General features: G+C 34.8%; 4 protein-coding genes across 5 annotated transcripts in view; 2 read left to right on the forward strand and 2 right to left on the reverse strand.

Moving 5' to 3' along the window:
* On the forward strand, nucleotides 3,123–8,037 carry LOC104746144. 2 transcript variants are annotated; one of them, XM_010467551.2, is made up of 11 exons: nucleotides 3,123–3,338; nucleotides 3,636–3,932; nucleotides 4,027–4,104; nucleotides 4,195–4,727; nucleotides 4,950–5,561; nucleotides 5,649–5,803; nucleotides 6,197–6,387; nucleotides 6,487–6,620; nucleotides 6,966–7,297; nucleotides 7,405–7,508; nucleotides 7,667–7,737. In XM_010467551.2, the coding sequence occupies exons 2-11, from the start codon at nucleotides 3,638–3,640 to the stop codon at nucleotides 7,735–7,737; spliced, it is 2,505 nt and encodes an 834-aa protein (XP_010465853.1). In that variant the 5' UTR covers nucleotides 3,123–3,338; nucleotides 3,636–3,637. The 2 variants fall into 2 exon arrangements, with proteins under 2 accessions (XP_010465853.1, XP_019092421.1); XM_019236876.1 differs by lacking the exon at nucleotides 3,123–3,338 and having other exon boundaries at nucleotides 3,638–3,932; nucleotides 7,667–8,037.
* On the forward strand, nucleotides 8,204–11,040 carry LOC104746145 (surfeit locus protein 1). The gene is made up of 6 exons (XM_010467552.2): nucleotides 8,204–8,515; nucleotides 8,605–8,705; nucleotides 9,192–9,430; nucleotides 9,884–10,058; nucleotides 10,278–10,561; nucleotides 10,664–11,040. The coding sequence occupies exons 1-6, from the start codon at nucleotides 8,320–8,322 to the stop codon at nucleotides 10,731–10,733; spliced, it is 1,065 nt and encodes a 354-aa protein (XP_010465854.1). The 5' UTR covers nucleotides 8,204–8,319; the 3' UTR covers nucleotides 10,734–11,040.
* LOC109129185 (putative cyclic nucleotide-gated ion channel 19) lies at nucleotides 12,031–13,154 on the reverse strand. The gene is made up of 3 exons (XM_019236880.1): nucleotides 13,041–13,154; nucleotides 12,594–12,840; nucleotides 12,031–12,493 (listed from the first exon to the last, which is right to left on the reverse strand). Exons 1-3 carry the CDS (start codon nucleotides 13,095–13,097, stop codon nucleotides 12,207–12,209), a joined length of 591 nt encoding a protein of 196 aa, XP_019092425.1. The 5' UTR covers nucleotides 13,098–13,154; the 3' UTR covers nucleotides 12,031–12,206.
* The window catches only part of LOC104748286 (putative cyclic nucleotide-gated ion channel 19), a 3,738-nt gene continuing 3,730 nt past the window's right edge, over nucleotides 13,153–13,160 (reverse strand). The window contains exon 13 of the mRNA XM_019236693.1: nucleotides 13,153–13,157. Within this exon, the coding sequence (XP_019092238.1) occupies nucleotides 13,153–13,157 (5 nt within the window). The remainder of the gene's footprint in view (nucleotides 13,158–13,160) is intronic.

The raw sequence follows: 13,160 nt of genomic DNA on the forward strand, positions 1-13,160 counted from the left end.
TTTTTTTTTTTTTTTTTTTTTTTTTTTTTTTTTTTTTTTTTTTTTTTTTTTTTGATCAACTATCTCAAACTGTTTTCTAAATACCAAATTTTACAATAAATGGTTCAGATTTTTTTCATTAAAAAATTGGACTTTTTATGCCCAAAAAAAAAAAATCATCCAAATGGCTCATTAGTAACATTATTTTCTTTATCAAACAAATGCAAGTCAATTAAGTGAAGTCAAAAGTGATATTTTATTATATAAAGTTTAGTTTTCAAAGTTAGTAATTCATATAATCACGACATGTGTCGAGTATATCGATAATATTTTGACATGTGTGAAAAAAAAATTATTTAATAATTATAGGAAAAATTAAAAAAAAATAAAATTAAAAGGATTACAATTAATATTTTTGAAAAGTATATAAAATAAAAAGTAATATATTATAAAACTAATTCTAAAAGGAAAGTTATCAATTAAATTACTAATTTCAACAGGAAATATGTACAATTAATAAGGAAAATATTTGTAATTATTATTTAGTATAATCATATAGTAAAAAGAAATTTATACAGAAAAGTGATAAAGTATACAAAATTTAATGTGTTAAAAATCTAACAATTTAATAAATATAAAAGATAGTTCATATATGAATAGAAAAAAGATACTAATACTCATTCTAATTTTAAATTACTATTCTATAAGAAAAAAAATAAGAAAATTATACAATTAATTAGTATAATACCATAATTAAATAAATTATACTGTCAATTATTTATCCTAAAAGAAAAAGGATTGTAGATACTCACCTTTATATAAACAAATAAATTTTCTCATAATAAAACAGTTTATTCAAATTCACCATACTAAACCTTGTTATATTATTAAAGTTTTTTTTGTCAAAAATTAACTTCTTATGAAGTTGTCTTATTTTTATAAGGATATTTCATATTGTAAAGTAAATCTACCTGATAATTTTATAAATTATATTATATTTTCCCTCTTTTTTTGTTCAAAATTTAACTATGAGATCAAATTTTACATTAAAAATCATATGATAATGTAATTTAGAGCATATGTTTATATATTATGCATATACCTTTAAATTCATCTTTTCTTACTAATTTCAGGCATAAAAAATTTGAGAAAAAATAATAAACGTCTATGAATTTTTGATTAATTTATGATAATGTCAGTATAATTTTATTTAAAATTAGTTGGACTAGTACTAAAACTATTAAGTATGAGATTACAAAATATAAAACAAAGATATTTAAGATATTGTTACTTTTTCAAATATGAGGTAATATTAGTTTTCAGTTTTATCTTTGAGAATTATGTTTTATTAATTTTTTGTTTTAAAAAAAATATTAAGTAAGATATAATTTTGATACAATGCACATTTTTTTGATATGAAAATTATAAATGTTACTCATGCAGATTGAGTGTATAGAATTAAAATATAATTTTATTATCATATAATATATGAAGAAATTTTATTGCAGAATGTAGTGTGTGAACTCTTAATCTAGCTTAAAAAAAAATCAAATGTCATACATATAATATTTTGAATGCAACTTAAAACTTCACATATTTTTCTTATATACGCATTAATACCTTATCTATATATATAAAGTTAACTTTGCTCACTTCTCCTTCTTCCACATCAACATCTAACTAATCAATTTTTTTTTTTATTTTTTGCATAAAAATATTATTTTTAATATTCATTCATTACATATTTATTATTTACAATTAATAATAGTAAAAATAAATAAAAAAACGAATTACTAAAATTAATTAAATTTTAAAATAATATAAACAATAATATAATTTTTTAGTAGATAATAAAAATAATAACTATCTAAAAATGAATTAAGTAAAATAAATAAAAATTTTAAAATAATAAAAATAATACTATAAATTTGTTTTAGTAATAATGTTATTATAAAATTATAACCAAAAAATGATTATATTCTAAAATTTAGAATGGATTAATGAGTTTTAGAATGTAAGTAGGATTTTAATGCATGACGGAGTGAAAAAACAAGTTATGTAATTGTATTTATAAAAATCTAAACATGAAATGTTTTTAACCCAAAACATTGGCAAAAACAACATATTTAAAGTACAATATGTTTTTTTTTTAGAAGACGAAGCTAGGGTTGCATAACAAAATTAACATCTACAAATAACATATGAGATTTTAGGAAAATATGTAACTTGGATTAGTGAATAGATATTCATTGTGAGGTTTAACATTTAATCATTTAAGCATTTTTGACTTAGTCGGAAATTCTATTATGGCAGATAATGCATTTGAACAACCTCATTGTAGCGACATAACACTAAAACTGCTCATGAAACTTTGTATATTCGCATTTAATGTAGGATATCGATATGCTTAAATGGTCTCTATAATTAGGTCAACAATCGATATTGACGTTAGAACTTTTAAAATTATGTTTTCATGTGATATGAATATGGAATGAACTTTTTTAAAGATAAAAGGTCAGAAGATTGTCGACAATATTATTGCGATACTAAACAATATAGGTTATATATAGATTAGTAAAATAATTACGGCATTTATATAGATTTATCTTTAATCTTCAAACTATATTCATATTCAACGATTCTTATTGATAAATTTTTTAACTAGCATCCCACGTAAAATCGCAAATGGATATAACAAAGAAATATTATCTTCAAAAATATATATGTTGTATATCACTGAGTAAAATAAGTTTATTATTTATATAGATTTCTACTTAAAAGATGGAATGATTATATTTGAGCTCAACAGTTTCTATTCATAAGAAATATTTTAAATTAAAATCCCGCGCGTGCGCGGATACAAATTCTAGTTTTTCTTATATACGCGTTAATACCCAAACCTAATCTAGTGTAATATAATAATGTGTTAGACTATTAGTGTAAAAACAAATTTATTATGTGAAATATAATATCCTTTTTAAAGTATATCTATTATACGGAATAGTAAAAACTTATTTTTAAAAACTGTAAATATTATATTGTAAAAACGTTTGATTTTGTAAAATTGACCTCAATTATTTTGAGATGGGGAATAAATTTACAAAAATTAGCAAATACTGTATGTTTTTTTTTTTTGTGTGTATGTGACAGAACACCCAAAAAAAAACTGATAATGAAAGAGTTTAAGGAATAAGCTTGTACGACTGTGTCCATCGCCGGAGGTGTCTATGTTTTACCTCTCTCGCACTCTCTCTCTGTCTCTCTTTTACCGCGCTTCTGGCAGACACCTAACTACTACCTAATCAATCTCCTAGCAATAGATTTTGCAGATCGAATTGACCCGAAGAAGACCAAATCAGGTAACCACCGCTCCCAAGAATCACACAAGTAGCTCGCTCCTTCTTCTTTACTTTTATAGTGCGTGTCCCCGTTGCTAAATCTGCTCAATTCTGAGTGTGATCTGGATCGGCTGCGTTATCGATTTCGTTTTTATTTTTAAGCCCCTTTGTCTGAGTTTGGATCCAGTCAAGTGATTATTAGATGCGATAAAGTTGGGATTGTTGATAAATCTGTAAACTTTATTATCGGTTAGAGAGAGAGGAATGGATTTGGGATTTCTAAAATTGACTAAAATTTTTGATTCTTCTATGATGCAGGAATGAATTTCTTGCTTCGATCTGCTTCTTCCGCTACTCATCGGCCTCCGGTGAGCGAACCACCAGCTACTCCGCCTCAACCTCAGCCCGAAACAACAAAGTCAGGAGCAACTTTGGAAGGTTTAATAGCTGAAGAGCCTTTCCCACAATATCCATCAGTTGAAGATCTTGATCGTGTAGCTGATGGATCTAGAGACGATGATGGTAGTGGAGAGTCAATTCCAAAGTCTGGTGCCTCTTGTATGGAGAGATTCTCAGATGTCTCTGAGGAACAAGGATGGATCGCCATTCCATATAGTAATTAACTTTTGCTCTCCTTTTACTTCAAAATTTTCAAGCTTTTGATTTCGTCTTTGTTAGTTATCCTGATTTGGTGATGTCTTATCTACAGAGGAAATCCCGGATAACTTGTCTGAGTCTGTTGATATTCATTCGTTACGTTCACTGGATCGTTCCTTTGTTTTTCCTGGTATGTATGTTGTTTCTCAGATCATCTCAATCATTTGCGTGTTTAAACTGCGAGTAGATACTGAACATCAAAGATATTTTTTGACTTTAGGGGAGCAGATTCAAATCCTTGCATGTTTATCTGAGAGTAAAGGAGACGCAGAGATCATTACCCCTTTTAAGGTTGCTGAGGTTATGAGCAGAACTGGACAGAGAAAGGCTTCTGACAAACAAAATGGAGATATGTCTGATGGGGCGAGTACACCGTCAGGGGATGGAGAAATGAGTCCTGATGCTCAGTTTGCAACTCAGAATGGTGACAGCCCTGGTAAAGATAGTTTGGATTCACAAAAGGACTTGTCTGATGGTGAATCAATTTTGAGGATGGAAGATCATAAGAGACGAACAGAAGACTTGCTTTCCAGGTTTCAGAAGTCTCATTTCTTTGTTAGGATTGCAGAGTCTGGTGAGCCACTTTGGTCAAAGAAAAGCTCTCTGGTCGAAGATACAGAGATGGATGAAAAGAAGAAAAGTAGACCTTGTGTTAGTGCTTTTGTAGATAGAGGAGAATTCGATCCTAATGTTTCTGGAGGTGTAGCTAGAAGTAAGGCAAAATGCTGTGCCTTACCCAATGGAGATATAGTGGTATGTGATGGTCAATTTGTTACTGTCTTCTGTTTTGCTAATATCTATGGTAGTCTGTTGTTTGAAATGAAATATGAACCAGTGAAAATTCATCTTCTTGTGTAATGCGTTGTCTAATTTATGTGAATTACCACTCTACTCGTTCATATATTCTGAACTTTTTATAACCTAGTTAATGGACTTACTGATTCTCAGTCAACACTTTTGTTTGGAAGGATGCAGGTCTCTTTACAAGTTTATATTGTAGACTGTCCCAAAGAACCTATCATAGAGATACTGCAGTTTGAAAAGCATCAGGACAAGGACCAGAATTCTGAAAACGATAAGGATCCTTATGGGAACCTTTTAAAGTGGTTGATACCGTTGGATAACACTATTTCTCAACAACCCCGCTCTCTTGCACCTCCTGTAACCCCTAGCCCAAGTATAAGCAGCTCCGCACACAAGCCAGCGATTTCTTCTACGTCAGGCTCTCAACTCTTCTCATTCGGCCATTTTAGAAGCTACTCCATGTCCGCTCTACCTCCAAACACCGTACCAGTTACTACTGGACCCATGAAAACACAAAGCTCAAAACCATCATTTGATATTGAAGATTGGGACAGTTACTCTGGTCAAACGTTACGAAACGGTAAGAAGTCTGGGACTGAAGAGCTTTTATCTTTCCGGGGTGTCCCATTGGAGCGGGATAGGTTCTCTGTTCGTTGTGGACTCGAAGGTATCTGCATTCCTGGTAGAAGGTGGAGGAGGAAACTCGAGATCATCCAACTGATTGAGATAAATTCTTTTGCAGCTGACTGCAATACAGATGATCTTCTCTGCGTTCAAATAAAGGTGTGTCTCTCATTGCTGTTAAAATTTGCTGTTACTGTGGTCAGTTATTTTCTGAGATGCGTCTTAATTTGCCTTTTCTCCTGGCAGAATGTGGCTCCTATCCACGCTCCAGATATTGTAATATACATAGACGCCATAACAATTGTTTTTGAAGAGGCTGGGAAAAGTGCTTCCCCTTCCTCAGTACCAATTGCATGTATTGAAGCTGGAAACGAGCACAGTTTGCCGAATTTAACTCTCAGGTTAGCCTATTTTCCTAAAGTTCTTCGGAATGGTTTCTGTTGTATTGAAATTTTCCCCCATCACTCTTCCTGATATAATTGATGGATTTAGATATCAGCATTTTGCTTTAGGTATCCTCTCTTGGGCTGTTTGAATGGCCAGTAAGTTTCAGAAGTTTTCAATGATGTGATAGACAAAAATACTAAAAAAAATCCTTAGTATTAGGTAATTTTGGTTAGTGACTAAGACATCGAAAAACTACTTATTAGATCTAGCTGAGTCTCTAAGAGAAACTAGCCTCAACAAGCATAGTCGGTTGGAAACTAAAACCAGAGTTAGAATGCCCCTTTCAGCTTTTAGGAACATTATAGAGTGCATTTACCTACCCTTAAATTTTTCTTGTAACCTTTTAGGAAAGGTGAGGAGCACTCATTCATCGTGAAACCTGCATTTTCTGTTGGGAGTAATCTGAAGCCCTCTGCTGCAAGAAAAGAACTCAAATCATCGAGTTTATCTCTTCCAACTGTAAATTTTGAAAGAACAGGGAGCGGTTTAAGTGGTGATCAGTATGCGGTTATGGTGTCATGTCGGTGCAACTACACAGGTAAAACTATGCTGCCATGGTTTGTAGCCATGTTTTGTGTCTTTCTTCTGTTCAGATCTATAGCTGGTTCGTAATTTTTTTTTTCAATGTTGGATACAGAATCAAGGCTGTTTTTCAAACAACGGACAAAATGGAGACCACGAGTTTCGAGGGACCTGATGATCTCTGTTGCGTCTGAGATGTCAGGAGAGCCTTGTGGTCCTCATGGGAGAGCCTCTCAACTACCTGTTCAGGTCATTCTCTCTCTGACTATCTCTAGAAGTTAAATGCAACATTACATGAACTGATGAAAAGCAGTCGCAGCTGAAGTAACTGCTAGTGTTTACTTAAAGTATTCGAGCTTTAATTAGATGTTATCCCTAAATTCTGGCCAGTAGTTGTGACTTCGTCAGTTCAGGCTGGCTTTGTATAATTTTATTTAAATAAGAAACTATGCAATAGATACAAATCCCTTTACTGCAGTGTGGTTCTAATTTTCAAATTAAACCAAACCACTGGCCATCTGCAGAATCACCCAACTTATATCCCAAATGGCGTGTTTATTATTGCACCTCATACTTTTTCTCTACTGGTTTCAGATTTTAACTCTTCAGGCATCGAATTTGACATCAGAAGATCTGTCTTTGACCGTTCTCGCTCCTGCATCCTTCACATCACCTCCGTCTGTAGTTTCCCTAAACTCCACGCCAACGTCCCCTGTAAGTCCATTCCTAGGATTCTCAGAGTTCACGGAGAGGGTACAAAGCGAGAAACGCAACACAACGATGCGTAAACACCAATCGTTACCACCAATTCCACTGGAGACAAGAACAGAGAACACAAATGGTGAATCTTCCAATCCTTCAGATGTTGTTCCGAAGAGCGGCTTAGGTTGCACACATCTCTGGCTACAAAGTCGAGTTCCCTTGGGGTAAACATCTAATAAATAATATCCAATGAGCTTTATTCTTGGTATTGGTTTACCCGTCTTTTACCATTATAACTTGATAACGGGTTTTTACTTTCTAAATGCATCAGATGCGTTCCTTCGAAGTCTACAGCTACGATCAAGCTAGAGCTGCTCCCTCTGACTGATGGTATAATCACGCTTGATACTCTCCAGATCCACGCAAAGGAGAAAGGTAAGCAAAAAACTCTCTTAGTTCTCACCAAATGACTAGAAACACTTGTGCTGCTTCGAGTCTTCAATATGTTATGGAATGAATCCTAATCATATATAGAATGTTAGATGCTCATGTTTAATGGGAGTGTAAGACCAACGGGCTCGTTTGTATGACAGGTCGTAGATACATTCCAGAGCAGTCTCTGAAGATAAACGCAACTTCAAGCATTTCCTCTGGGATTTTCTAGTCTTACCCAAAACCACTTTTGCCTATTGTTAGAGAGCCAACAAGAGTCATCAAACACAGAGAGCAGTTACATCTCAATAGCAGGCTCATCCAAAGATGGTGTGTTGAAAATTGATTTTGGTTTCGATGTTTCAAGGTTTGAAGATAATTATGTTGTAAAAACCACTCGTGTTTTTCTTATTTATTTGAAGTTTTGAACCATGTATTTGCGTTCGTTGGCTTCTTCGTTGTTCGCAGAGAGACAAGAGATTCATTGGTATCAAATTTATACAATCTGTTACTATTTGCTTATAAAAACTCAGATCATTATAACCGAGGATTAAGCAGAAATTTGTTTACATAATATATTACATGATCAAAGTAATGTAAATTTGTAATGGTCCTAATGGATAAACAAGTTACAAAATGAAGCACAAAAAAAAAGTCATCATGAGCACCGGAACATAGGTACACCCAAATGCAGGGGAACACAGCTCGGCAAAATCTGAAGCCATTTTGTTCGCAGTGACCCAAGTCGTCGTCGTCGTCGTGAAAGGCAAAAACCCTTTAGACCTCCGGGATCAAAAATCTTGGAGAGACGAAGATGGCGACATCGTTGTCTAAACTCCTTACGAGATCGAACGCTCGGAGCCACTGGTGCTCCACCACAACAAGTATCTCTGCCTCTCCTTCTTTACCGAATCAATTCTGGACACGACACTTCTCTGCCGTCGCCGACTCTTCCTCCTCTAGCTCAGCCGCACTTGGAAGCCAATCGAGTTCTTCTGCTCCACCGCAAGGTATATATATGTATTCCGATGCTTGAGCTTGAAATCTGGGGATAGTAAGAATCAATTTGTGAAAAATTTAAACCCTTTTTTTGTTTCAGAGAAGAAACGAGGGTCCAAGTGGTCACAATTGCTGTTGTTCTTGCCTGGAGCTATTACCTTCGGCCTCGGGTCATGGCAGATCGTCAGAAGAGAGGAAAAGGTCCGTGTAGTTATGTCTCTAGCTGAGTTATAGTTTGTATTATTCTGTTTGCTGGAATCTATATAATGTGCTTCACACCAGTTCTTGTGGGGCTTTTGGGAGCAGTAAAGGAGTTAGAGTAACTAGATTCTAGATTCGTGATCTGTGTGATCTGAGTCACAGTCTGATCTATGCTGAGGCAATGTAGTGTAATTAGGTGTGTCGCCATATAGACCACTTAAGTTCAAATGAGAATTATATCACATTGATGTTCAAATGTTCGTTAAATTTTCATATAAGTGATCTGACGACACTCTTATTGAATTGTGAACCCATGCTCAGTACTGGCTACCATGCCTATGTCTTGGTTGCACTTTCTCTTTATTCCGTTACTTGATGTCTTTTCTTTTCATCGTCCAAATAGTTGCTGAAGCTGCTACATTTAACATTATATGGTGCTTTTGGCTGAGTAGACTCTAAAGCTTTATTTCCTCCTGTTTAACGCAGTTCAAAACACTGGATTACCAACTGCAACGGTTGAATATGGAACCAATGAAGCTAAATACAGAACATCCTCCTGATAAGAATCTGGATGCATTAGAATTTAGAAGGGTTAGTTGCAAGGGTGTATTTGACGAGCAAAGGTCTATCTATTTGGGTCCACGGTCTAGATCCATATCGGGAATTACTGAAAATGGATTCTATGTCATCACACCTCTAATGCCGATCCCTGGTGACCTGGATAGGTGAGGGTAATGATCCTTACTCTTTGCTTATAAATCTTTATATTACCCTTTATTGGCTTTCTTGTCAGCCGCATAGATTAAAAATTAGGGTCTTATCCTCATGTTTTCAGTGTTGGCTGTGAAATTATTAAAGCCCTTTCTCAAAGTGTAATAGGCCACTGGTTTCTCTATTCCCATTATACTCTCTGAACACTTGTCCATGATTGTCTGACTCTAATCTTATTATTTTGGAGATTCTGATGGGCAGAGATTGACATTCTCAAATGGTTTGGTTAATAACCGTTAGACAGCATCTAACTTGTAAAGATTTTGAGAATTAAGTAGGTACTATTCTTCTTGGTGTTCTGCTGCAGTGTCACTTACGCCTTGATTGGTCTTGGCTTTGTTGTAGTTTTTAGCTCTAGCTGTCAACTGTTTAGTGAAGTCGGATTGTTTTTTTCCTTTGTCTTCTAGCATGCAGTCACCTATCCTGGTGAATCGTGGATGGGTTCCTCGAAGTTGGAGAGAGAAGTCATCTGAATCCGCAGATGCTGACTTCATTATAAACCAGTCAACAAAAGCTGAATCAATCTCCGACGAACGAAATTCCTGGTGGAAATTTTGGTCTAAGACGCCAGTGATTACAGAGGTTGGTTTTGTTATACCCTCTTGTTCAAAACTTCGTTCATTTATCATAAGGCCGGATTCTCACATATTTGTTTTAGCTGGAATTGTAATCTTTTGGATGTATCGGGATAGAAAAATTGAGACAGATTGAATTCAGCTATTTGCAACGATTTACTAATTCGGTTTGTCTTTATCGAGTCTCTTGCATACGTTGTGACTTGTGAAAACTGAAATCTTGCAGGAGCAAGTACCTGCGGTTAAGCCTGTAGAAGTCGTAGGTGTGATCAGGGGAGGGGAGAACCCGAGCATATTTGTTCCATCCAATGATCCAAGTACCGGGCAGTGGTTCTATGTAGATGTTCCCGCGATGGCTCGAGCCGTAGGCCTTCCTGAAAACACAATATATGTAGAGGACGTCCATGAAGACATAGATCGTAGTAGACCGTATCCTGTTCCTAAGGACATAAACACCTTGATTCGTAGTAAAGTCATGCCACAGGACCATCTCAACTACTCAATAACATGGTAAACTCAATACAGATACATGAGGCGTTCTTGGCATTGTCTGGTGTTAATTGCTATGGTGAATGAATGACATTGTGTTTGTGTCTGTCTATTGCTGAACAGGTATTCTCTCTCTGCGGCTGTCACTTTCATGGCTTACAAGAGACTCAAGCCAAAGTCTGCCCGCAGATAAAATATATCTCTGCTCAAATCAAATCTTATCCTGTTTATCACTTGTCTGCTGAAGTAATAATTGCAGCTGTGAATGATGGATTTAGGTTTAAGCTCTCATAAGGAAAAAGGACTCAGTGAAATGTTTAATGTTGTGATAACTTGATGGAAATTTGTAATTTTCTTATTCTACGATGGAAGAAAGTTCGAATCTGAAGTCATTTGTAGGTAAAATACGGTTTCGTTGACGATTTATAAATAACCGAGAGACGTGATCGTAGAACATATTTATTTGAAGATTGTTATATATTAAGATCAAAATTTCAATTTGTAACGGTTCATCGAATATACCAAAAGGTTGTGATCATTGTTTTTTCTAGTAGAATATCAGCACTGGTTCGTGTTAATTGTATAACATCTTGTATCTTTTTATTTATTTATTTAAAAAGACATGTTCCCTCTAGATGAAAAAGGGTTACGAGACATAGAGATATTTTGAATTTTATTTATTTATTTATCTATTCTTTTGTTTTAGTTTGTATCTTTTTATTATTAATTTTTTGTTTTTCGATATATAAATCAAACACTCAACCGTTTTTAAACTCACTCGGTCACTATATTTAACCAGTGTTAATTCAAGAACACATATACTCTTAGCTAATTTAACAGTGCTTAATTTTTTTTTCCTTCTAAAATACTTTATTAGCTTGCGCGTTAACATAATCATTGTTTACAAGAGTTGTTAGGAAAGCTGGACAATTATGGAATAAAGCCCATTGAGAATTACATGAGATTGCAGTTTTAGCTAATAAATCAGTGCAAGAATTCCCTTCACGATGGCGAAACATGAATTTTGTCGCATGAAACATCGTTTTCCATTACTTGATATGCTTCTAATAGGGTTGGAGACGTAAGTTATGTTGGCCATCATCGATTAACCTGTTTACTGTAAGATTATCTCCTTCAAATTCCACAACTCGGTACCCTAGTGCCCAAGTACTCTGTAAAGCCCATATTAATGCAGTGCATTCTGCTTCTTCAACTGTATGTCTTCCTTGGTATTTACCATATCCACAATCCATAAATATACCATTGGAGTTTCATATTATCCAGCCCATCCCAGAATCCTGGTCTCCCTCCTTGTGTGATACATCATAATTACACTTAACCCATCCTTGTTCTGGTTTTTGCCATATCACCGTAGGTCTTCCAAAATTTGGCGTCTGGTGCATTGGTTTAGCTGTTGTTGTTAACCACTCAGTTGTATCTGCAACAGCCCATTGTAGTATGTCTGTCATTGGAACTTAAGAAAACACTCATGAGAAAGAAGTTTCATACTCAGCTTTCAATATCACTAATGAGTGAATCACTGAGACATCTTATAGATTACAAACGAATGAGTCATCGAGGCATATTATATATTACTACTATGAGTACCACAACTGCTAGTCTTTTTACTTAGATATTATTACTAATCTACCAAACCAAAACATTATCATCCAATTTGACGGTTGTAACTGGACTGAGCAGTGTATAATCTCTGGAGCTGTCTCTTTCGGTATCTCCAAGCCACTTGAATCTGCATAGCTGCTCGTAACCTCCAATAAGGAGACTCGTACCTTATGGCTCCTTGTACTCGATTGCTTCTTAAGAATCTTGAAAACAAGCTCGTTACATCTTCAAGATCAGCTACACTCAGCGAAAACGCCTCCACGTTTGTCACACACCTAACGTTTCTGTTGCTGACCAATCCCTTTGGTGGCATCGTTATCCTCGTCCCATCTGCAAGTTCAGTTCGAAGCTTTTCCTCAATCAAGTGTCTTCTAACAAGATTTGTGTTTCAAGTTAAAGTTATGAACACAGAGTCAAATCTTATTAGTACCGGGGTTTATAGAAGAGCGTTCAAGGCACCAAGTTAGAAGTTCTTCACCACAAACGTCGCCTTCTGATAAAGGAAGAACAGAACCGTCTTCCCCAATGCTCTCCATCTCACCTCTCACGATGAATACCATTTTTTCAACTAGACCTTTGTTGTGCAACACCCTGCTACCCCATATGTAAGTCCTCTGTTTCAGCCTCTCACGGATGGAATCTAAGATTGTTTCATCCATCAAGGAAAATATCCTCACCTGCAAACAAATTAACATTTCAAAGTCTTATAATTGAGTTTCAGTAGTGGTCAATCTATGCCTATTATCTATAAACAGTTAGATTCAGAACTAGAATCTGTAAAACTATAGAGTCTTATTATTAAGTACACAAAAAGAATACTGACTGATGGATACTAATTATTAATGCTTTAATGTGGCTGTTACTTATTGAAGTTTACCTTCTTGAGAAATTTGAAGAGGTGTCGTCTTATATCTCTTTGGAGATCATCAGGCATATTCTCAAAGAGCAACTCTTCGTTAACTCCTCTAGTCGCAGCCCAATTGTACCGCTCAGCCTC

This window comes from Camelina sativa, chromosome 15 (genome assembly GCF_000633955.1).
Source record: "Camelina sativa cultivar DH55 chromosome 15, Cs, whole genome shotgun sequence".
NCBI lineage: Eukaryota > Viridiplantae > Streptophyta > Magnoliopsida > Brassicales > Brassicaceae > Camelina > Camelina sativa.